The following is a 22,644-nucleotide window of genomic DNA, read 5'->3' on the forward strand; positions in this document are numbered from 1 at the left end:
CAGGAAGTCCTTCAGCAAAAGCACAGGGCAGAGGGGAGGTGGTGGATAATCCACAGGGAGGAGGTTGGAACTCCTGGGCTCTTGGCAGCTTTTCCTCCCTGCCCTACAATCCCCATCCCAGGAGCACCAAATATTCATAGAGCTGAGCTATGAGCACTGGTTTTCCACTGAACATCATTCCACTCAGATCCTTCCAGGGAAAGCAGGTTTTCAGGCTCTTCCACTGCTACTTCAGGGGTTGGTTTCTGGCAGTTCCTAAACTCTGAGATGACAGGCTGGGAGAAGTTGAACTCATTTCCATTTCCAGCTCCAGGTCTGCTCTGCGTGGACTGGGTTGAACAGAGCAGCATTTTGCTTTGTCCCACTCCACTAAAAGTGCAGAGACAAGAGTTTGATGCAGTTCAGCTGCAGGAGTGAGGAGGGAGGAAAGCAGCTGGCAGGGATGAAACTCAGCAGACTCTTCCTCCAGCATTCCTCTGCTGCTGCAGGGGCAAAAGCATTTGGAATAGCTGACAGGAATGATGGGAGGAATGGCTGGATTACCATTGCTGGGCTGCCTGGATGCCTTCCCTGCCTCCTGCAGCTCTGCCCCCTATGGAACAGCACTCTGTGCTCCCTTGGTGCTTTCTCAGTGCCTCTGAGCCACTGATTTTATCCCTGATCCCACTGCAAGGGCCTCCACACTTTATGGAAGTGGGGAAGGATGGATCCTCAGCCTCTGTGGCTGCAGGACACTCACAGAAGCTCTGTGATGCTTCCCTTGGGATCACCCTTCCCACAGGGCAGGGGAACACGAGCCTGGTCCAGCAGCCGGAGTGCAAAACCCCTGCCTGGGGCCCAGGGGCTGCCCCTGCTGGTTTCAGAGCACTTTGATGATCCTGACTGTCCATATGAGTGAGTCCCCAGGAACAGCAGCTCAAAGACATAAAAGGAGACTTCCAGCAGCATAGAAAGGCACGGGGTGATTCTGGTTTGAGATGGGATCCATCCCAGCAGGGCAGCCTGGGGAAGTTGCTTGATGTTTTTCTGGTTTAGTTCCTGTCCTTAGCACATGTTTTTGCAGGGAGGAGTGCAGAGAAACCCACAATCATGAATGATTTACTCACCCCCAATATATGAAATCTAAGGGTTCTAGAAATCAAATGTCTTCTTACTAAAGTGCTTTCCCAATCCCTGAATGGCTGCCTGCTGTCCTGACTGCTGTGTTCCATTTACAAAAAAAAAAAAACAGGGTCAGGTTAAGCATCAGGGCTAAGCTTCTATTTAAAGAAAAGGCAGGAGAACCAAGCTCTGGATTCTTTAGCACATAAAGAAGCTAGACAGACACATCCAGGGCCCGGGCCACAAGCTCTGCTGTGCTTGATGTAATTACTAGATGCCACAGCAGGAGGAAGGAGGCAATTACCAATAGGGGAGAAAAGCCTGTTAAGAAGCACTGGCTAAGCTCACACAAAACTACTAAGAGCCTAAGCCTTAGAAATGCTCCTGGGTTTGCAGGTAGAGCCTTTCCTCAGCCCCTCTTGGTGCTGTGGGATGAAAAGCCTCAGCAGAGCAGCTGAGGAGCTCGGTGGCTGCCCCGTGCCAGAGGCGTGCTCCAGTTTCTTCAGCTTTCTAACTACAGGCAGCATCTCTGGAGACACCTCTGTGCTTCCAGCTGGGCAACACTGACACAAAAAATCACTGCCACGTGGGAGGAGGGCAAAATGGAGTATCTGGAATTGGGGAAGCAGCTCAATCACCTGGCAGTGACCCATGAAGGCTCAGGGCAGCTCCTGAGCTCGGGGGTGGCCACTGCAGCCACAGGAAGGGAAGTGCTTTTAGTGCTTTTCTCAACAGCTACTGATGACTCCACAGACTTAATTCCTGCTTCTTTGCAGTGCTTCCTGACAAAGCATGGCAAGCTGATGCCCTCTGGTCATGGCCACTGGTACTGGGAGGGAAAGGCAGCCTTGAATGGAAGATGCCCAGAGCCCCTGAAACAACCCAGGCATGGGGCTTGGCTACTACAAAAGAGTCCTTACAATTAATTAATCACCTGGGAAGCTCCATAAACCATGCCCCCCCAGCTCTGCTTGCACCCTGGTCCCTCCAATCCCTGTTGGAGCTGGTTCCATTCGCTCCCTGTGGAGCCCCAGTGCACTTCAGGCCCGGCTGTGGCTCCTTGGGCACCTCCCAGGCACCATCACCTGACAGCACATGGCTTTTCCAAAAACACAAGAGGAAAGCAGTGCTGTTCCTGCAGCATGGAGTGGGTTCAGCACCACCCTGGATCACATCCTTGCTTTTACAGCTCCCAAAAGGATCAGGGAAAGCTCACAGGCCAAGCAGCTGCAGTCCAGAGGCAGCTCTGCCTGTCCTCAGAAGCACTTCCCATTCCAAGAGGAGATAAGCTAATGCAGCCTCCGCAGTGAAGCAGCCTCATGATGCTTTTTGTTCTTGTACTTTTATCCACCCAGGAAATCTCTGCTCAGAGCCTGCATGTTCAAACAGATCCTTTAAAAAAAAATCCCTCAGTGATAACGGGGCATTTGCCCCCCTGACTATGGCACGGAAAATGGGGGAGGATATGGGGGAGGGAGGACTGTGATATTAAAGAGAAAGAAAAAAAAAATATTTCCTATTGTCCTGGAACGCTTTTCCACATGCTGACTCCATATGGAGCAAATACCAGGGGATATTTCTGTCCCCAGACTGGCCAGAACTAACACACATCACTGAACAGTCCTACTATAATAACACAGCCTTCAGGACCTCCTGTTCTGCTCCATTAGTACTTGCTGGCCTCTGGAAAAAATTATCCAGAACCCTTAATTATCCAGAAGCAGGCATGCCACAAACAGACTTCCAACATATTCCTTATTTACTGGTTAGCAATTCCAGTGCTCCACCGGATGCTCTAATAGGAGGAAAAAAGCCAAGTGGAGGTTGCCAGAGCCCCAGCAGAGCTGGAGGAAGGAGATCTAGTGACTTGCATGTGTCTGCTGTCAAAAGGAAACAAAGTGAGAGCAGGAGCACAGGTACAGGAGGAGCAGAAAGAGAACACTCACTTGTGCTGCCTTATCTGCTGTATTGAGAACCTCTTGGCTGGGTCGTATTCAAGCATCCCTGAAAAGAAGAAAAAAGTCCAGGTGTGATCACAGACACTCTCAGCTGAATCAAAGCCAGGAAGCACAAAGCTCTGCTCTGCCCTCCCCGACAGCCATGCTGTGGCCAGTCCTGGCAGCTCCAGGCAGGATTTGCTCCACCAGCCACAGGAAATTCAGCATAAAAATCCCAATCCCATTGCTGACCTGTTCCAGTCTGTCCCTCACCTTCCCACCCGCAGGTACAGCCCATCCCTCCCTCCCAGTGCAGGGACTGAGGCTTGTCCAGCCCTCAATCACAGCTCCAAGAAACTCTCCAGTCAAGATTTTGCATTTCAGAGATAATTCCATTGAACCTCCTCCATGGAAAAGCCAAAGCCTCAGGCACAGCATATGTCCACAGTGTCCCAGATCCTCTGGTCTAGTGGAATTCTATTCTGAGGTGCAGCAGGGGAGAAAACAAATCACAAAAAAAAATCATCCTGCTGCCCATCCCTGTGCCCTGGCCAGGACTTGGATTTCTGGGATCATCTGCTGAGGTAGCTGGGGTGGGTGGTGAGCAGAGCAGGGACAGGAAAAGCAGCTCATGCCTATTCTCTCTGGGAGAAAGGGAGGTGGATTCCTTAAACAGCCTCCTGGGATGCCCACTCTGCTCCACTGCCTTTCAGAAGATTCACAACTCAACAGAAGGGAAGGAGAAAATTTTGCCATATTCTTCAGAAATGAGCCAATGGAACCCTGAGAGTTTCATCCAGCAGCATCCAAGATATTCTCCAGTGAAGGTTCCAGGAATATATTCACCACCTGAACATTAACAAAGCCTCATGGCTGAACACTACAAGGAGTTTTGCTTTTACTGGATGATCTCCTGTTGCTCCTCAAGCACCTGCACTGTGAAGTCTTGAACAGGTTGCATGAAGAATGAGGGTTTGGAGATGGGTTGGAACAGGAGGAACAGGAAAAGTCTGGGAAGTAGCACTCACTGTCAAACAGGAATTCCGAAAGTCAGGACAGGAGCAAAGAGTGCAGAGTGCTGGGGAGAGCCAGGACAAGGACACACTGAGAACACAAAGGTGGGGGGTACAGCTGGGGGGACACTTGGGCAGTGAGGGCTGGAAAGACACATCCTAGTACAAGCAGGAAGCTGCAAGGGCCCTGGAGGTGAGAACCTACAATTCAGAGGTCATAGAAGAGATAAATCACCACAGCACACGTGGTACCAAAAACTGCTCCAGAACACCTTCCCTATCACTCTGTTCATATCACATCAGATCAGAACTTGGGCAAAGAGGGTGGATAGCACAGTACAGTGGGGAAAGATTGAGGTTATTTCACCCCCAGAACCCAAAATACACTTTGCCCTGGCAATTTGGGAAGGTTTAGCCATGCTAGTGACAGCATTAAGAGCTTTAAGGCAGATGGGATCACTGCTGATCCACATGACATCACATGAAGGAAGTTAAAGCAATCCAGGAAGAGCCCTCCAGGTCACAGGGCAGGTTCCTGGCTCAAGGCACTGGAGTCCTCAGAGCCCAGTTCCTCAGAGTTTTGGATTGTTTGGACTGGGTTTTGAGGGTCTTTGAGGATGGAAACTCTACAACACCCATCCTCATCCTCCCCACAAGTGCAACCTGTTCCAGAGCTCAACCCTGGCAGCAAAGGAGTTTTCTCACGTTCAGATAGAATTTCTCCTCACGTTACAGAAAAAGAAAGAAGTTCAGAGGAAAAAAAAAGCCACCCCACACCTAATTAAAGAACCTATTAATAAGATGATCAGACAGTTTCACAGCTGAGCTTCCCAAATGAGTTGGCTTTTTTTTTTCTTTTTAAGAAATAGGGCTGCAAAGAGCTCTCACATGAAGATTAGGGGACAAGTACTGGTTGGGTTCTCTTATTCATGTCTTAAGAAACAGGAAGTCAGGACACCACCCACTCCCCCCACTGATTTATTTAAAAACCACACTTCAAGGTGTTTTTGAAATTTAAGGCATTTACCAGATGAAACTGGTACAAGCAGGAGGAGAAGTTGAAGGTAAATGATTAAAAGAGCAGTAGTCACAAACAACCATGACACAGGGAGCTGTTGCTCTGAAGCCATTAAAAAGGCAGAAGGAAAATAATCGAGCAAAAGGAATTTTTACTTCAATGAAAAAATGACCACATTTGGGGCAACATCTGAAAGTGTCCTCACTGAAAATGTACATTCATACATTCAGCTCTGAGTCACTCGTGGCAGCTCCGTGGCTCAAGTCCTGCACTGAAGAGAGGCTTCAGCAAGACAAAACATCATGTTCTATTCACCAGGCAAATCATCCTGGAGCGCCTGCCCGCAGCAGCCGCCGCTTGCGGCCATTTAGGGTAAAGACTTCCCTGGAGTTTATCTGCGAGCAGGGATGGGACAGGCTGTGCCAGGGAATGCTTCAGGAGGCCCAACTCTAAGCTCTGCTCCCCAGAATTCCCAGAGGATTTGCTGTGTGCATACAGGGGTGGCACAGAATCACTGAGTTCAACCTGGGGCTGATCCTCAATTTGTCACCCTCAGGGTCATGTCCAGGTGTTCTTTGGAGAGCTCCAGAGATGGGAGCTCCAAACCTCACTGGGTGCCTGACAACCCTTTCCATGAGGAAATTATTCCTAAAATAAGAAGTCCCCTCATTGAGAATTATCAGGTATTAAACTGGTAAGAACAGACAGCACACAGCTGTGCCCAGACAGGGCTATCGTGTGCTCTGCAGCACATCAACAGTTTCAAAACCCTTGCAAATCACATCAAGTGACAACCCAGAAACTGGAGATCATGGATCTGCCCTGAGCTCCTCACACCACCCAGCCCCTCATCACACTCAGTGATCCTGCACAGGCACAGCTCCAGGGCAGAATTCCTGGAGATCAGAACACAGGACAGTCTCAGGTGTGGGACTGGAGAAGCAGGAAGAAATCCAACAGCAAAATTAACAGACTCAACCTGGATTCCATTTCAGTCTCCAACTTGGATCAATATTTAACAACCACTGTAAAAGCAGTGTGAGGCCAATCTGTAAATGAGGCAGGACCTTCTCCCTCTCCCTGCACTCAGCTGGCTGCTCTGGTCACAAACTCCCTCTGCAGGCAAATCTTGAGCCTGTGATCTAGGCCAGGCCTCTGGAAGGGCACACACAGCCCTGGGGACCCCTGTCACAGCAGAACTAAAACATCCCACTGCCACCAGGATGCATCCTCTCACTGTCCCAGCAAGGGAAGGTCATGGAAGTGACAAAACAAACTGCTGAGGATCCAACCACCATGTGCCAGGTCTCAGGGCCTGGAAATCAATCCAGATGCTGATTAATGCGGAGCTGCAGCCTCAGAGCTTCCTCTTCCAGTAAAAGCCTATTAGCCCAGGAGGAGGAAAGCTGACCTTGTGCATTTTTCTGGTCCAGAAGCAAAGTGCACAGGAGTTGATAAGCCATGGGCAGATGCTGCCAGAAGAACCTTAAGACTATTTATAAACCCTTCCACCCTGACACATCTCTCCTGACTGCACACACAGAACAGCACCAGCCCTTCTTTCCATCCCTGAAGAGTACAAATAAAGCTTCATCCCTGATTAGGGAGACAAAATGAGGAGCAGCATCCCAACTAATCTGGAGGATATACTGTCATGAGAGTCTCTTTACAAGCTAAATACCACTGAAGCTTTAAGTCCTCTAAACTCTGCTGTTCTGGAAAAAGGGAACAAAGATAAGAACGAGCTCAAGGGGAAGAAAAAGTAAAGACACACTACAAAAGTAGTCAACAGAAGAACAAAAAACCCTTACAAAGTGTGTTTGTGTTTGCTTCATAGCCTGGCTGTGGTGCCTGTGGTCAGCACAGCCCTGGCAGACAGAGGAAATGAGCACTTTGCTGCACTGAATTCTGCCTCACTCAAACCCAGACCAGGCACTTGCAGCCCTGTGAGGGCTTTTAGAGCCTTTCAAATCAACACAAAGATGAGACAAAAGCACCACAGCGACAGAGCTGAGCTGGGGTTGTCTGTGCTGTTCACACAAACACAGCCACCTACAGTATCTGATCCACAGGCAATGGATTCAGCTCCAGCCTGCTGCAGGAGGAGCAGGCACCCACCAGGAAATGCAGATGTTCTGGAGGAAAAGCAGGAACTAAATAAAGCATCCAGGTTTGTCACCATAGCTACAGGGTGCCACGGCTGCACAGCTCAACCCTGGGCTTCAGCAGATGCTGGGGAGCTGCTCAGGCCTCCAGAGCAGGCAGAGCTGGGGCAATTCCACCCCAAAATTCATCCCTCTCAAGGCCACTTGGCATGCTGACCACTGGAAAATGTGTCTAACACCAAGAAAGGGGAATATCAGAAGGTTATGCCAGCTTTTGCAACGAAGCAGCTTGTTCACAGCAAGATGAGGGGTGGAAGATTGTTCTCAGGTGGGAGAGAGGACAGAAAAAGGGATCCTTAGGGCTTCCCAGTGCCCTGAAAGGAAGGGGTCTGGTCACCTCCTCCCAGGCAAGCTCCTCTCCTTGCCAAACCCACTCAACTCCCACCTCTGTGGTGCACAAGCACAGAAGGGATGCAGACAAACAAACTGAGAGCGGTGAGGATGCAGGAAGAGACTCAGGCTGTAAGAGATGGACAAAGGGCACCAGATTCAAGGCTCTGCCATGTAAAATCAGGCAGAGGGAAGAGTAGGTAATTCTGGCTCCAGCTCTCACGCAGGGGTGGGAAGAGAACTAGGAGGGGAGTTATTGTGCTAATGAAGCACAAGATTTTAAGCTGTCAATATCCTCAGCACAGGAAAAGAGAAAACTGCCACACTCCTTTTCCCTGGGGGAAGCACTAAGTGCAGCTGAGAGGCTGATCACAAACCTCCAAGGAGTTCTGCTGGATGCTTTAGGAGAGCTGCTGCTGGACCAACAGGACTGCAGCATTTGCTCCATTTGGGCAATTCCCAGCTCATTAAAAGGCCACGTTTGGAGTCAGCAGCCACAAGCCAAATGCCACACGGAGCTCAGGCCACTGTTCCCTGGGGCTGGCAGGTATAATGTGAGGCACATCAGGCCGTGAGCAGCCTCTGTGTCGGGCTCAGGCGGATCCCGGCTGTGCCGAGCGCCATTGGAAGCGCTGCCTTATGTAACGCCTTCGGAGAGCTGCTAAAGCTGGCTAATGCTTTTGGAAACACATGGAAATAACTGATTTCATCATTGGCAGGGAGACAGGGAAGCTAAAATAACCTCCGAGGGGGGCTGCGGGGGTCTGGCAGCTCCTCGGTGCAGAGGGGCCGGGGGAGCCCCGGTGGCGGCAGCGGAAGAGCTCGGACTGACAGCACCACCTGCCGCCAGCACGGCCGGCACCGAGCCAGGAGCTGGGGCTTGAACCGAGCCCGGGGCCCTGCACCGAGCCCTGGGGACCTGCACCGAGCCTGGGGCCCTGAACTGAGCCAGGAGCTGGGGTTTGAACCGAGCCCGGGGCCCTGCACCGAGCCGGGAGCTGGGGCTTGAACTGAGCCAGGAGCTGGGGACCTGCACCGAGCCAGGAGCTGGGGACCTGCACCGAGCCTGGGGCCCTGAACTGAGCCAGGGGTCCTGCACCGAGCCCAGGGTCCTGGACTGAGCCAGGAGCTGGGGCTTGAACCGAGCCTGGGGCCCTGCACTGAGCCAGGGGTCCTGCAACGAGCCCTGGGGACCTGCACCGAGCCAGGAGCTGGGGCTTGAACCAAGCCTGGGACCCTGCACCGAGCCCCGGGGCCCTGAACTGAGCCAGGGGACCTGCACTGAGCCCCAGGGACCTGCACTGAGCCCCAGGGACCTGCACTGAGCCCCAGGGACCTGCACTGAGCCCCAGGGACCTGCACCAGGCCCGGGGTCCTGCACCGAGCCCTGGGGTCCTGCACCGAGCCCTGGGGACCTGCACCAGGCCCAGGGACTTGCACCGAGCCTGGGGACCTGCACTGAACCAGGGGCCCTGAACCGAGCCTTGGGCCCTGCACCAGGAGCTGGGGACCTGCACCAAGCCAGGGAACCAGCACTGAGCCCGGGGCCCTGCACCCAGCCCCGGGGACCTGCAGAGCTGACTTGCTGCCAGCAGAGACACACTCAGTGCCCCCCAGCCCCTCAGCAACCCCACTGTGCACAAGGAGCAGGAAAAGCAATGTGAAACAAGACAAATATCCTGCATCTAAGGGCTGATTGCTCACAAAGAGCTGAAGAGAAAGGAGAGGATGAGCCTGTGCTGAGGGCTGGGGAGCACAGCTGCACCTGGCTGTTCTGTTGGAGAGGAGGCACTGGGAATGCTGGTCAGGCTCTCCCACAGGCTGGAATAACATCCCAGCTCCTGCCAAAGAGGTTCACCAGGCTGCCTGCTGTGCACAGCACAACTGCTGCCCTGCCTGACCACTCAGCTTCCACAGGTAGAGACTCCTCAACATTAAACATCAAGGTGCTGCAATAAGTGATGGGAATAAAAAAAACCAAAAAACCCACAACTTTCTCCCCAGAAAGTGCCGCTCTCCTGGTCCTCGTGGTCCTATCCCAGCCCTGCTGTGAAACTGGGCACCTGTCACTGCTCCAATATCCTGCAGCTCTGAATTTGCTGGGGAAGGAAATAAATGGGACTTGAGACAAGTGCAGAGGTCAGGCTGATGAGGAGGGACAGCAGACCCGAGTACTCAGTGTGTGACATTAGGGAAAGCCTGGACACAGCATCAGAGTGCTCTCACTGTCCAAACCTGCATCAATGCCATTATGCCACTTTAATTTTAACCTCTTTTGGGTTTTCTCTTTAGATGTAAAAGCTTCTCAGAGCACAGGAAGCAATGCAAGAACCAACTCTATACAGCAGTGGCTGCGAGCTGTGCAGGGCATTGGTGGATCTCAGGAAAACACCAGTGCTGGAGATCTGCCAGAGTCTTGTAAGGCTATAAGTATAACCTCCATGACTAAAAGGATCCCATATCCCCACAAGACACTTGGAAGGAAGCTCTGGCACTGTGCAAGCTGGGGAGCTGTTGCATCTATAAATGTTACCCCTTTTGGAACCAGCTGGGAAGACTCACCTCTCAATAAGTCTGAGAGTGGAGGACCACAATCCTCTGGAATTGTGTAGTCGCCTTTCCCAATGTTTTCAAATAATTTATAGATATTATCCCCTTCAAAAGGGTACAGACCCGTTGTGATGTTGTATCTGTGAAGGCAGAAGGAGAAGCAGGATGAGAAGCAGCCCACAGGTACTCAGTTCTTACCTGACTACATAAGCCAAAAGCAGCCAAGGGGAAACCAAAAGTGGAATATTTGGCAGTATGTGCAAAACCTCTTTAAGTTTAGCCTGCCTTCATCACAGTCCAGGACAACAAAAACTTAAAAATAAATACTGGAGATACTTGTGGTTTCTGTTACTGCCCTGGCTGTGCCTCTGGGAGCTGAGCAACAGCTGCAGAGTCACTTATGGAGAGCAAAGATCCCCTTGTGCAGAATTACAGATACCTTGGGGAGCATAAACCCACCCAGAGGAGTGAGCAGCACCCCCTCTCAGCTCCCCCCACCACACAAGAGCAGTGATGACAGAGCTGGGCCAGGACTGAGCTATCTGAGGGTGTCATTAATTGTGAAGTTCCTAGGGGCTCCTGGGCACTCACAGTGTCACCCCTGCAGACCAGATGTCGACTTTAAAGCCTGAAAAGGTGTCAAGGCCATTGGCAATTTCTGGGGGCTGGAATGCTGGCGACCCTTGGCTTGTCCTGCACGTGTCGTCCTCCGCAAACGGATGCAATGCCTGAGGCAGGAGAGACCAAACAGTGTCAGGCTTCCAAGGAAAACAAACTGTGACTCTTGGAAAAGTTCCACCTGGGAAACAAAAGGGGAAAACTCCTCTACTCAACGTCTACAGATGATAAGTTCATGCCACCACAGCAGCCACACGCCACAGTGACAAGTCTTGCACCTCTCCTACCTAAGACAATCTCCATATAAAAAGAAGGATAAGGTTATGCAGCTTATCCCCATTTTCCCCCACTTTTGGGCTCATTCAAGATTGACATCCTCCTTCTCTCTGTGTTTCCTGAGCAGAGGTTTCATGCTGTTACCAAAAGAAGTGCTTTGCCAATTGCAATAAATATTCAGAGTCACTCAGAGCACTCTGCAAGTGCAACAGAACAAAAGCCTAAATGCACAATAAATCAATGACACCACAGAGGTGACCTCAATCTAGAATGTCCCATTCTGACTTTGCTGTGCTTCTCACATACCTCTGCTACGCCTAAATCAGATATTTTTAGTGTCCCATTGGTTGTTAGCAGGAGGTTCCCAGGTTTTATATCCTTGTGGACAATCCCTTGGCTGTGCAAGTATTCTAAGCCATCTATAAGCTGACAAAAGTACCTGCAGAGAGGAGAGGGGGAAAAAAAATCAAACACTTTTAGCCAGTAGAAAGGAGCTTTTTGCTGTGGTCAGAGACTTTGTCGTAACCCACACGCAGCCTGGCAGTTCTAGAGGCAAGTGTTTCATCTCATAATACCCAGAAATAACATTAATGTGCCTGAATTTCACTTAGGCTGTCTGTAATCTCAGAGATCTCTTAAACTAAAATGACAATATGACCATAAAATGATGTAGTTGCCACAGATTTGGTGCTCTGCCCTGATTTGATCCTGACAATGTTTTTGTTATCTATTCCCAGAATTCTCATGTTTCTTTCCTTGAAGAGTAAAAGGGGCTCCAGCTTAACCCAGCTAACTACCCCAGCTACCAGATCATGCTGGATATTGCCAATCCCTAATCCATCCCAAGGTCTTTAAAGTCTTTTCTGATGCTGAACTGTGGCTTGACCTCCATTTAGGCAGGAGATTCCCCCCTCACACCCCTTGGCAAGGCAAGAGCACAGGGACCAGGGGGGGCTGTTGGGCAGCTCAGGAAGTAAAACAAAAATAACAGAAAAAATCAATAGAAGGATGGTTTTCTTCCCAGAATCTAAGGGCAATCCCTGCTGGCCACTTCAAGAGCTTTTCACTTTTTTTTTTTGCATGGGTGTAAAATATGAAATCACTGCACAAAGCCAGGTTTGCTTTCAAACACAATCTGAGCAGAGTGAACTTGAGAGAACACAGCAGGGAGAGGAAGAGAACTTACCCGTGAGCCTGAAACACTGGAAACCTCTTTTCTGGGACACTGTCCAGCATTTCCTGCATCCCACACACACAGTACTCCATCACCATATACGTGAGGGCAGAGTTAAGGAAGCTCCAGGGTTAACACTCAGTGTTAAACATTCCTCAGAGGGAATGGCTGCACTCCCCAAGTGCTGAGGGAATGTTCCTCCAGCTCCCACAGGACAGGGAAGCACCTACAGGAAAATCCTTCTGCCAAATGAGCATCTGCAGCTCCGTGCCCAGATCTGCAACAGGATGGGAACTCCACAGAAAATAAGCTGGAGATCTCACAGGCATGACAGAAAAAAGGGAAATACCTTGAAGTGGGCACAGAAGGTTGGGAACTCCCTGGCAGAAGAGCTGCAGCCCATTCCCCCAATGCCCTGGGTGTTCTGCACCTGAAATCAAAGTGGGGTCCCACCATCTTCCCCAAAGCTGGTTATTCCTCATTCCCTGTCCCAAACAACGCAGTTGTGTGCTCTATGAAACAGCTGCTGCTTACCCCCAGCTCCACAGGAGTATTCCAGTAGCAGGAAAAAGGATCCTTGGAGAGCTGAGAAGCTTTGTGAAACCACATGGATAAAAACAGTTACAACAGAATGCCAAGAGCTGCTGGCACTTTGCAGCATTTGTTCCCTTGCAGCATATTCCAGTTTTTATCTCTGTAAGCTTTAATGTAGGGGCCAAAAAAATGGGAACCAGACTGCCTGATGTTATAGTTGCCTGTTTTCTCCTCTCCCTGGGCTTTTGAAGGCAAAGTCTGGCTTGGAGGGGCCTGGGAGAACAGACCCTGGGACACTGGGGAGTGTCCTGACAGAGCAGAGGCTGCCAGGGCTCCCCTACAATCCTGAGCATGGTGTTATTCCTCCAAACCTAAACCCAAAATAAGTTACTTTTGCCCCAAGAAGCCACCTGAGGTAGAAGAGGCAGAAGGGAGACTCCTGCCCTGTGTGGGATCTGGGCTGAAGACTCTGCTGCCCTTTTCCAGCATGTTCCATCCAGCAGCTCCAAACACTGAAAACTCATTAAATTCCTGCTCCATTCCCCATGAGAGACCCTAAAATACTCTTAATTTACCCTAAACCAGAATTTATGATGGGCATGAAGATTCTCAGTAAATCAATAAAAGCAAAAACAGAAGAGAGAGCTCCCAAAATTCATTCCTACCCTTTCTTACTCAGGAAGAAATCTGTGAACTACTCCTATCAGAGTGATTTGGAATGCATCAACTCTCCCACTGCCAGGAGAATAACAGTGGTGGTGGATAATCCAGAGCAGCTCCTGGGGAGCAAAGAGGCTCAAGGACAGCCCTGGCTGGGTGTCATTAACAGCCAGGCTGCTCCTCACCCCTCCCTGGTCACTGATCCACTTCAGGTTGATCAATCAGATTAGAGAACAGACTTCCAGGCTGGAGCAGATCTGTTACAGGTGCCCCAAGCTCTCACTTCTCCTCCTCCTGGGCTTCTGCTCCCACACTCAGCTCTACACACTGGTAATGGGATCCCTGGGATGCTGCTCATGGAACTGGGTTCATTTTCTGCCTGGATGAGCTCTCCATTCACCACTAGCTCTGCACTCCCAGCCACAGCAGGCCAGCAAACAGCCCTTAAATACTAAAAGTCATTGATATTTTTAATCCAGTTGCCACAGCTTTCCCTTTCCCACAGAAAATCACTCAATGTTTTTATTAGATGAGTTGCTCAAATGCTGTTTTAACCTGAAGGGAGCCTACAAGAAAGATGAAGAGGGATTTTTTAGAAGAGGACACAGTGACAGGACATGAGGAAATTGCTTCACACTGGCAGAGAGGTGTGTTAGATGGGAGATTAGGGAAAAAATCTTCTCTGTGAGGATGGTGAGGCCCTGACATAGGCTCCCCTGAGAAGCTGTGGCTGCCCCTGGATCCCTGGAAGTGTCCAAGGCCAGGCTGGAAGGGGTTTGGAGCAACCTGGGATAGTGGAAAGTGTCTCTGCCCATGGCAGTGGTGGAATGGGATGAGCTTTAATGTCCTTTTTAACCCAAGCTAAGCCTGCAGTGCACTTCCACCAGCATCAAAACATTCAGGTGGGAACAGAATCCTCCCTTCCACAGCCCCAGTTTCCAATTCCACTGTGCTTGTTCTGGAAATTAGGATTTTTCTATTTAATCACCAAAGGGGAAGTTGACATCTCCCCTTAAATCCCAACTCTGCCTCCTGCCAGGAACCAACAGAGCCCTGTGCATGACTCAGGGCCCTGCCCCCAGGGCAGCCTCAGGGAAACAGTCCCTTTTCTGCTGGATCTGTTCCCAAAATTGTTCCCCATATAGCTGCTCAAGGTCTGCTCTATCACAGCCCAGGACATGCAGCACAGGCAGTGCCAGTCAGGAGCTGGGGAAGGGTTTGAACAAAATCATGGATGATTTCACTGATTCCAGTGAAAACAAATTCCCCCAGGTATTGTCAGAATCAGCACAGGGAGGAACAAACTTTGTGAGAGTGTAGAAACAGATAAAGATGAAAATAACAAAGTCAACCTGTCCTTGCAAGGGAAAGGCACTGAAAACCAACTCTGGACCAGCACTGCTCAAAGTCCAGCAAGGAGCATCCTTGGAGAGATCCCATTTCCCAGTGATGGTTTTGTGTTGTCATCACCTGGTACCAACACACGATGTCTCTCTCGGGCTCCTTTTCCCCCTGCTGCCTCCTCCCTTCTACCTAATTAACCAGGATCTCTCAATCAATAATTGACTTGCAGTCCCTCTCACTCTGTAGAGGCCACAGAACAAGCAGAAGCTGTCACACTCCTTTATCCTAATGATCTGGTGGCAGAGTGTTTGATCTAATTAATGCACACAATTAAATTACTCCTTTTCTGGAGTACTGTAATAAGAAGACAGTAGTTAGAAAACACTGTCAAAAATAAAAAGATCCATTTATAACATATGCTACAAAGGATCAGCTCCAGGAACTTCCACACTGGTTCCAAAGTGCTCTCAGTGTGACAGAGTCACACAAAATCCAGCAAAGTGAGGATAAAATTGCCTTGATCAGAGTCTGTGTGAATTTGTGTTTGTGTGGAAAGTGTGCCAGGTGGGCAGGATGGTTATTAGCAGCGAAAGCAATTTAGCTGCAAAAATTTAAGCTTAAGAAACATCCAAAAGGGCCTTCCCAAAAGCAGAACTACCGCAGAGAACAGTTGCAGCTCAAACCTGATCAACAGCCCTGTGCAAAAGGATATATTTTCTGTTTCTCCTCGTTGTACAACACATCCACCAGCTGGATGACGTTTTTGTGCCGTAATCTCCGCAGGAGCTGGATCTCCCTGCAGAAGAGACAAGGAAAAAGTTACATTTAAAAAGATAACTCCCAACTCCATTTCTTCCAAAATTTCACCCAAATTTAACTTGGCTGAAAGGCTGAGAGACCTGAAGTGAATCAGGGAAAGAAATAAGGTAAAACAGTCAGGAGCCACCTTCCCTTGGCTTGGGGAACAGTCCCTTGAATGTCACCTTCTGTCAGCTGTTCTGATCTTTGGCTCCAGGGATTTTGTACCTGCCCCAAACCACAGTTTAGTCTCTTTTGCATTAAACTCATCCTGCAAAATCCCACTGGATGCCAGCTGCGGAGAAACAGGCAGAGCAGGACAGTCAGGTCAGGGTGGTTCTGTTGGTGCCTGGCAGTGCACGTCCTGCTTTTCACTTTGTTCTGCTGCTGCTCCATCCTGGGCTGTGCTGAGCTCCCAAATTCTCCTTCCCTGAATGATCTGGTGAGTGCTTTAAGCAGTGTGGTCACACTTCATCAGCTCAGCCTCTGGGAAGCAGCATTACAAGGAATTCTGAGCGCAGCTTTGGAAGGGAGAGCCCCTGCCCAAAGCCAGCTCAGAGCCCCTCACAGGCACAATTAGCAGCTCCAGTAATGAGCTGGGGCCAGCACAAAGGCTGAGCAACAACCAGGAGCTGCTCCTTGGAAAGGACTTCTCCCATGCAGGAGTGTAAGGAGAATCCTTACTGATCTTTTAAGGATGCCTGAGCAGTATGAATTATTTCACTACCAAAATTAAGGCCAGAAACTCCTTTCTCAGCTCTGGATTTAGAAGAAGAGCTCACCAAGAGCTGAGCAGAGACCCAGGATACCACAGCAAAACTCCCAAGTATTGTGTGGACATGGCAGACAAGTCTAATTATAGGAATGACCAAAGGGCTGAAGTGGATTAAATTAGCACAAGGAACAGCAGCCAGTGTCAGTGTGGAGCTGAGGAGATCCTGCAGCACGAAGGGAGAGGGTTGAGGGCTCCAACCAGGGCTGCCAGAGGGGAGCAAACACACTCAAACACAACTTTAAGGCCCAAATGTTGGGAACACATTTAAAATCCTGATCCCAACAGCTCATTCCCTGTAATACAACTCAGAAGCACAAACACTAATTCCTCCCACCTTCAACAGATGAATAAATATCTCATATTTCTGTAATGATTCCCCCCCCGTCCAGGAGGACTTTGCGAACCAATCCAAAATGCCAGGGCAGTGCCCCCACCCCTGGGGCAGAGGCCAAGCCACCCTTTTCCCAGAGGAAAGATTACTTCTATTTTTAGCCCCTCTTTCACTCTGGAATGCCTGAGGAGCAGGGACAGCCAGCTCAGTCACCTCTGATCCCATCTCACTTTGCAAACCCCTCGAGTGGGGGAACAGAGGTCTCACCTCCTCAGAACAGGCCTAAATTTGATTTTTTTTTCCTTCCAAAACTATTAACAAAACCCCACCACAGCCCACTGCAAGCGTGTGAGCAGACAGACTGCCAGAGGCCAAGGCCTGCTTCCAAGTAAGGAGACAAGGGGGAAAAAAGACCTAACTCGAGCTCTGTCAGATCCATTAAGCTCATCCTGGTGGATTAAGATTTATCCCCTGCAAGGTACCTGCTCTGGTAAATAACAGGGGGTGTTGCTGCTCAGAACTGTAAATAGCAAAGCTGCCCCCTTGCTCCATGTGCCACAGCATTTTGGAACATGCCAAAGGCAGCCTGGAAAGGCAGATTCCCCTTCCTGGACATCTCCACTGTGAGATCCAGTGTTCTTCCTTGTTCCTAGCCTAACAAAACACAGCCAAACACAGCCAAAAGATTCATTGCCTTCCTTTGGTTCACAAGGTTCTTCCCACAACATCCTGAAAGCGTAGAAAGTGCAGCACCTGATCCAGGATTGTGTGAGCCCGAAGGATGGAAGTGCCAGGAAGATTTCTGTGACACTTTTTCTCTTTCCTAGTCCAAAGAGTCCATCCACATCCTGCTCCTGTGGGGATGTCTGGCATTCCAAATTCTATATCCACCAAAATATAGAATTCTGGGCTCTTCCATGGAGTACAGGTCCCAGCATTTCACCTCTCAACCCAAGCAAACATCCAGCTCAGCAGAGGAAGTCCTTGAGCCACACAGCTCCAAGGGGAACACGTCTCTGAGGAGGAGGGATCAGCTCATTCCCACCTGAGCTCACACCTCCAGGGCTTCCAGCAAGTCCTTCCCCAGCAGAGCTGTCCCTGTTTGGAGGTTCCAGCTCTTGGGACTTGCAGACCCCAGGAACTGTCACAGCACAGCCCCATAGCCCAGGATAACCCTCCGAGGAATTCCAAGGAGCACAAATTCCAACCAGAGCAATTGCTGAGGTGGTAAGTACAGCACAGGGCACTTGGGATCCCACAGAGCCCCAAACATTTAATTAACGTGTCAGGCTATTAGCACACGGCGTTATTAAACCTCTGCTGCTGCAGCCACAGGCTGCCAGGTTTTCCTGCCTCTTTTTGGCAATCCCACTAAACTCCTTTTTTTTGCAGGGCTGAGATTCTGCAGTGTCTGCCTGACTGAGCCACCTCCACCTGCTCTAAACAGAAATGATTCTCCCAATAAATTTAAGGAAACTGTGTCTTACAAGTTTAAACTCTCAACATCCTCTCCAGGACTCAGAGAGCCCTTCAGGGCTCGTTTTCCTGGGGCAGAAGTGGAGTGTTTTGGGGTAGAGAAAAATAATTTGATGTAAGTCCCAAACACATTTTAGCTGTAATTTCTGGGTCTCCAGAACACCAGGAGACAGGGCTGGGGCAGAGATGAGCCTGTGGCCTGGGATATCAGCAAGGAGTGACCCAAGGTTGGCATTAACATCTTATTTCCAGCCCAACATCCCCAGGTGCCCAAGGCCCAGCTCAGACCTCTATGATCCTCCACAGCTCATTACTGCACTCTCATTACTCCCTGTGTGTTACTGCTTGTGGAATTACCCAAGGGCCACTGTCTAGGAACCGTTTTCCAGGGATTTCCTTGGATGACAATTCCATTCCTGTGCTACCAGCACAGCTCTGAGGCAGGAGCCCACCACAGTAACTCAATCACCTCTGCCCAACAACCCAAGCCCCACGTGCAGCTTTTCCCTGTGCGGCAGGAAACACTGGAAACCACTTCAGTGATCAGATTCCAAGAGAGAAAGCAGAACCCAACAGTGTGATCCAGCCCACAAACTAATTTCCTGCTGTCCTGTGCACAGGAGCAGCTTTTGGGCATAAACTCCCCAAAACTGCTCCAACACAGCTGCTCAAAGTGAGATTCCAGTGCAATCTGGCCATGTTGACATTAAAATACCATGTCTGTGTCCTGTCCAGCACTACCTGGAGACCCCACAGCACTTTGTTCCTCCCGCACTGAGGACTCAGACACCTGGGTTTGGTCACATATCTCACACTCAGAGCAGACACAGCTTTCACTCCTCTCACAACAGTGCTGAAGGGTTCTGATAAGCTCAGAGTGCCAGGGGACCAGGGAACCACAAAATACAACAGTTTGCCTTAAAATTCCCCACTGAAGCAGCAGATAAAGCACACGGATGGGTGGGCAGAGGGGAAAGGATGAGGGAACAGAAATAGGAACTTGAACTAAAGTTAAACCCCTGGGTACAAGGCAAGACCTAAAATCTGCCTTGGTGTTTTGGAGCAGGTGGGGCTGAGCCAGGAAATGTCCACAGAAAGTCCCTTAATGACCCATCTGATACTCACAGCCCCATTCTGGGTGTAAATAAAACTTCCACAGAGTTCACCTCAGGACACAGGAGCATTCCCATGGCTCTGAGAGCAGGGAACTCTGATGTGGGCAAGCTCTTTTTACCTAATTTACATTGAAAGCTTCCCTAAGGAGGAAACGATCTCCAGGTTCCCCAGTGGCAGCTCTGGATGTGCCCGTGGAGGGACCCAGGGACGGGGCACTCAGCCTCCACCAGAAAAACAAGAAACATTTTATTACACATTAACCAAGTTTGCTTGATCCTGAACCCGAGCCAGGAAGGGAGAGAGACAGGGAGGTCCCAGCCTTGGGATGTGACTGTTCCACAGCCAAGGGTGTCAAGAAAGGTTGGAAGGCAAAGTGAGAGAGCTCCCTGACAGCAGTGCTGGGACAGGATGTGAAATATCCCACAGCTAAACTGGGAAATCAAACGGAGGGACAGACACAGGACTCTGCAGGTCAGGGCTCACCCAGAGCAGAACACCACAAGAGTATCCTCGACCTCTCAGAGCTCTCCCTCCCAGCCTAGATAAACCCTCATGGGTTGTTTGGGCTGCAGAGGCTCCTGCAGGGCTGATAAGCAGCTCCTGGCAGGGCTGGGACGCAGCTGCTGCGAGGTCCAGGGAAGGGAAAGGTCCCACACCAGCCCCACGGATCCAGCCCCTCCTGGGGTTCACTTCCATGAGTAACCAGGTGTGGCAGAGGCACAGACAGCTGACAACCCTTGGCCCCAATTTACAGCCTCAGAAATCAGCTGGGGAGAGCCTTGAGTTAACTCCCAAGGATCCTAGAAATGAAGCCAAGGGAAAAAACCCAAAACTTCCTGTGTTCATGGGGTGCCCCATATATTAGATCCTGTTCCAGCCACCTTCCACACGGGTGGGAGGAGGAACTGCCACCACAGAGAGCTCCAGGGAACACCTGGGGACACCTTTGGAACACCTGGGCAGATGCAGGAATAACCCTGTGAGGACACCAGGTGTGTTTGTAAGGTCTCACCTTGCCCAGGTGCTGCTGGCTGGGAAAGGTGAGAGGACACAGAGAAACTGCTTTAAAAACAATATTTTATCCATTAAATGACACCAAAGTGGTGTATTCCAGACTGTCCCAGCCCTTGGGAACCTGGGCACAGCTTCACCCAGAGCATTGCCTGCTGTTCAGAGATTCCTAAATACCTGTGGATTAGGAAGCACTTCCATAGCAGAGCCATGCTGTCAGCTAAAACAACACAGGAGCTCAGCTGCTAAACAAGAACCAAGCTCACCCACCCAGCTCCCAGACCTCTTTATACTCACTTTTTCACGTTGGCCTCCCCGTTGGGGATCCGGCGCAGCTTCTTCTTCTTCAGGATCTTCACAGCTCTCCTGCACAGAGTCTCTGAGTCCAGCATCTCCTTGACTTTGCCGTAGGAGCCCTCTCCCAGCAGGTCTCCCATGAGGTACTTGCCGATGAGCTTGGCCCGTTTGCGCCGGGGCTGGTAAATGACCTCGGTGGAGTCGATGCGGTGGATGAAGGTGTCCATCCCCACCGACATCAGCTCGCTCTCTGCAAACATTCCCAGCTGCTGGGGCTCCTGCAGATCCATCCTGGATTAAGTTCCTTAACCTGTTTTTTTTTTTTTTTTTTCCTTAAGCGCTCAAGGCTTTAATCCTGTTTGTTAAGTTTCCAACACTCCCTTTTTACTCCTTCTCGGGAAAAAAGTATCCAGAAGATTGTACAAATGTGAATAATAATAATAATAATAAAAAAAACAACCAAAAAAAAAAAAGGAAGGAAAAAAAAAAAAGAAAAATCAAACCTAAGAGCTGCTTCCAGGTCAGTTGGATGCAAAAAGATCCCGGCCTGGCTCCAGAATGTCTTTGAAAAAGAACATAAATCTGTGACGGGACACACTCAGTTTGGGACTCACGTTGCTTCCGACCCGGTCCCGCTACCGGGGGCTCTTCCCAGTCAACTGGCCTTGACTGGGCCCAGTTTGATCCTAAAGAGTTAGGTCATCTCCGGGCCCGTCAGGCCACCCCGTGGAACCAGAGCAGCTCCCAGTCCCTCTCGTGACTTTCCATGCCTAGGAGCTCATGATTCCCAGCCGGGGTGGGAAGGTGTGCTCCCCCCGGAGCACGGGCCGCACGGGGGGGGGGGGTTCAGCCGTTGGGGAGCTGGAAGCAAGTTTCCTTGAAGGAGTTTTCCGAAACAATTCTTGCGTCTTCGCTTTCGCCTACAAAAGTTTGAGGCCTTCGGTGCCTACCGAGAGCTCCCGGGGGCATCCTTCATCCACCGGGATTCCGCCCGGCACATGATGTGTCACCACCACCTCTGCTCCGGGTGTCAGCGGTGCAGGACAACACAACCCACCCCGGCCCCGTTGATCCCGGGGGAGGTCAGGGAGACCCTCTGCCCCGTGCCCCAACACCCGGCTGCACCCGGGGGATCTCCTGCCCGCTGTCCGGTTCCTCACGGAGAGAGGTGGGGGGGTCAGGGATGCCCACCTGGCCCGGACGGTCTCTCCCGCACCTCCCACAGGTGTCACCGGGGCTGGCGGCAGGGCACGGCGGGAGAGCAGAGAGGGGTGACAGGGGACAGGACACTTTCAGTGCGACAAAATCAGCGCCGGAGCCGGGACGGGACGGGACGCACTCCCGGGAGGGGTTCGGTGACCTCCAGGCCCTTCCCGGCCCGGGCCGGGTCCTACCCCGCACGCAGCTCCGGCCGCTCCCGCCGGCCCGAACGGTGAACTGGGGGAGGGGGGGGCGGGCGGGCGAGTCCCCCCTCCCCGCCGCCAGGCGGGGGAGCCGGGCCGGGCCCCGGCGCCGCGCTCCGCCCCGCCGAGCCGCCACCTCCCGCGTCCCCCAAGTTCAGGGGCCGCCCCTCGGCCGCTGGCCCCTGGCGCTCTCCCGGCCCCGGTCCCGGTCCCGTTCCTCGTCCCGGTCGCGCCGCCCCGTTACCGCCCGCCCCGCGCGCGCGCGCCGCCGACGCCGCTGCCGCCATCTTGTCCCCGCCCGCCCCCGCCGTTCCGTCCCCCCCCCCGCCCCGCTCCGCGCCTCGCGCCGCCCCGGCGCGCGCCTCCATTGGCCACGCCGTCGGCCCCGTCCCCGAGCGCTCGAACGCTGATTGGTCGCGGCTGCATCACGTCGGGTTCCGGTTGGTTCGTTACGAACGACCCTCCCACCCACCCCGGCCGGCGGCGGGGCTATATGATAGGTTAACTGAACTGTCCGTCAGTTCTATGGGCGGGGTTTGAGGTGCAATTCAGATGTGATAGTTCATAGGCGAGGTCCGTCGCGACTGAGGGCGGGGCTGGCGGCGGCGGCGCACTACGATTGGCTGTGAGAGCTGTCAATCACCGCTCGGAGGCGGGGCGGCGGGCGGTGAAGGGCGGAGGGCAAAGGGCACGCGGGAGTCATGGAGACGGGACCGG

At 51.5% G+C, this 22,644-nt stretch overlaps 1 protein-coding gene across 1 annotated transcript in view; it reads right to left on the reverse strand.

Moving 5' to 3' along the window:
- STK11 (serine/threonine kinase 11) overlaps positions 1-22,133 on the reverse strand; it is a 32,476-nt gene extending 10,343 nt beyond the window's left edge. The window contains exons 1-7 of the mRNA XM_030966848.1: positions 20,525-22,133; positions 15,433-15,516; positions 12,195-12,284; positions 11,315-11,447; positions 10,706-10,842; positions 10,127-10,254; positions 3,048-3,105 (exon numbers count right to left, since the gene is read on the reverse strand). Of these exons, the coding sequence (XP_030822708.1) occupies positions 3,048-3,105; positions 10,127-10,254; positions 10,706-10,842; positions 11,315-11,447; positions 12,195-12,284; positions 15,433-15,516; positions 20,525-20,814 (920 nt within the window). The 5' untranslated portion in view covers positions 20,815-22,133. The remainder of the gene's footprint in view (positions 1-3,047; positions 3,106-10,126; positions 10,255-10,705; positions 10,843-11,314; positions 11,448-12,194; positions 12,285-15,432; positions 15,517-20,524) is intronic.
- Between the last annotated feature and the right edge of the window lie 511 nt (positions 22,134-22,644).

This window comes from Camarhynchus parvulus, chromosome 28 (assembly GCF_901933205.1).
Source record: "Camarhynchus parvulus chromosome 28, STF_HiC, whole genome shotgun sequence".
NCBI lineage: Eukaryota > Metazoa > Chordata > Aves > Passeriformes > Thraupidae > Camarhynchus > Camarhynchus parvulus.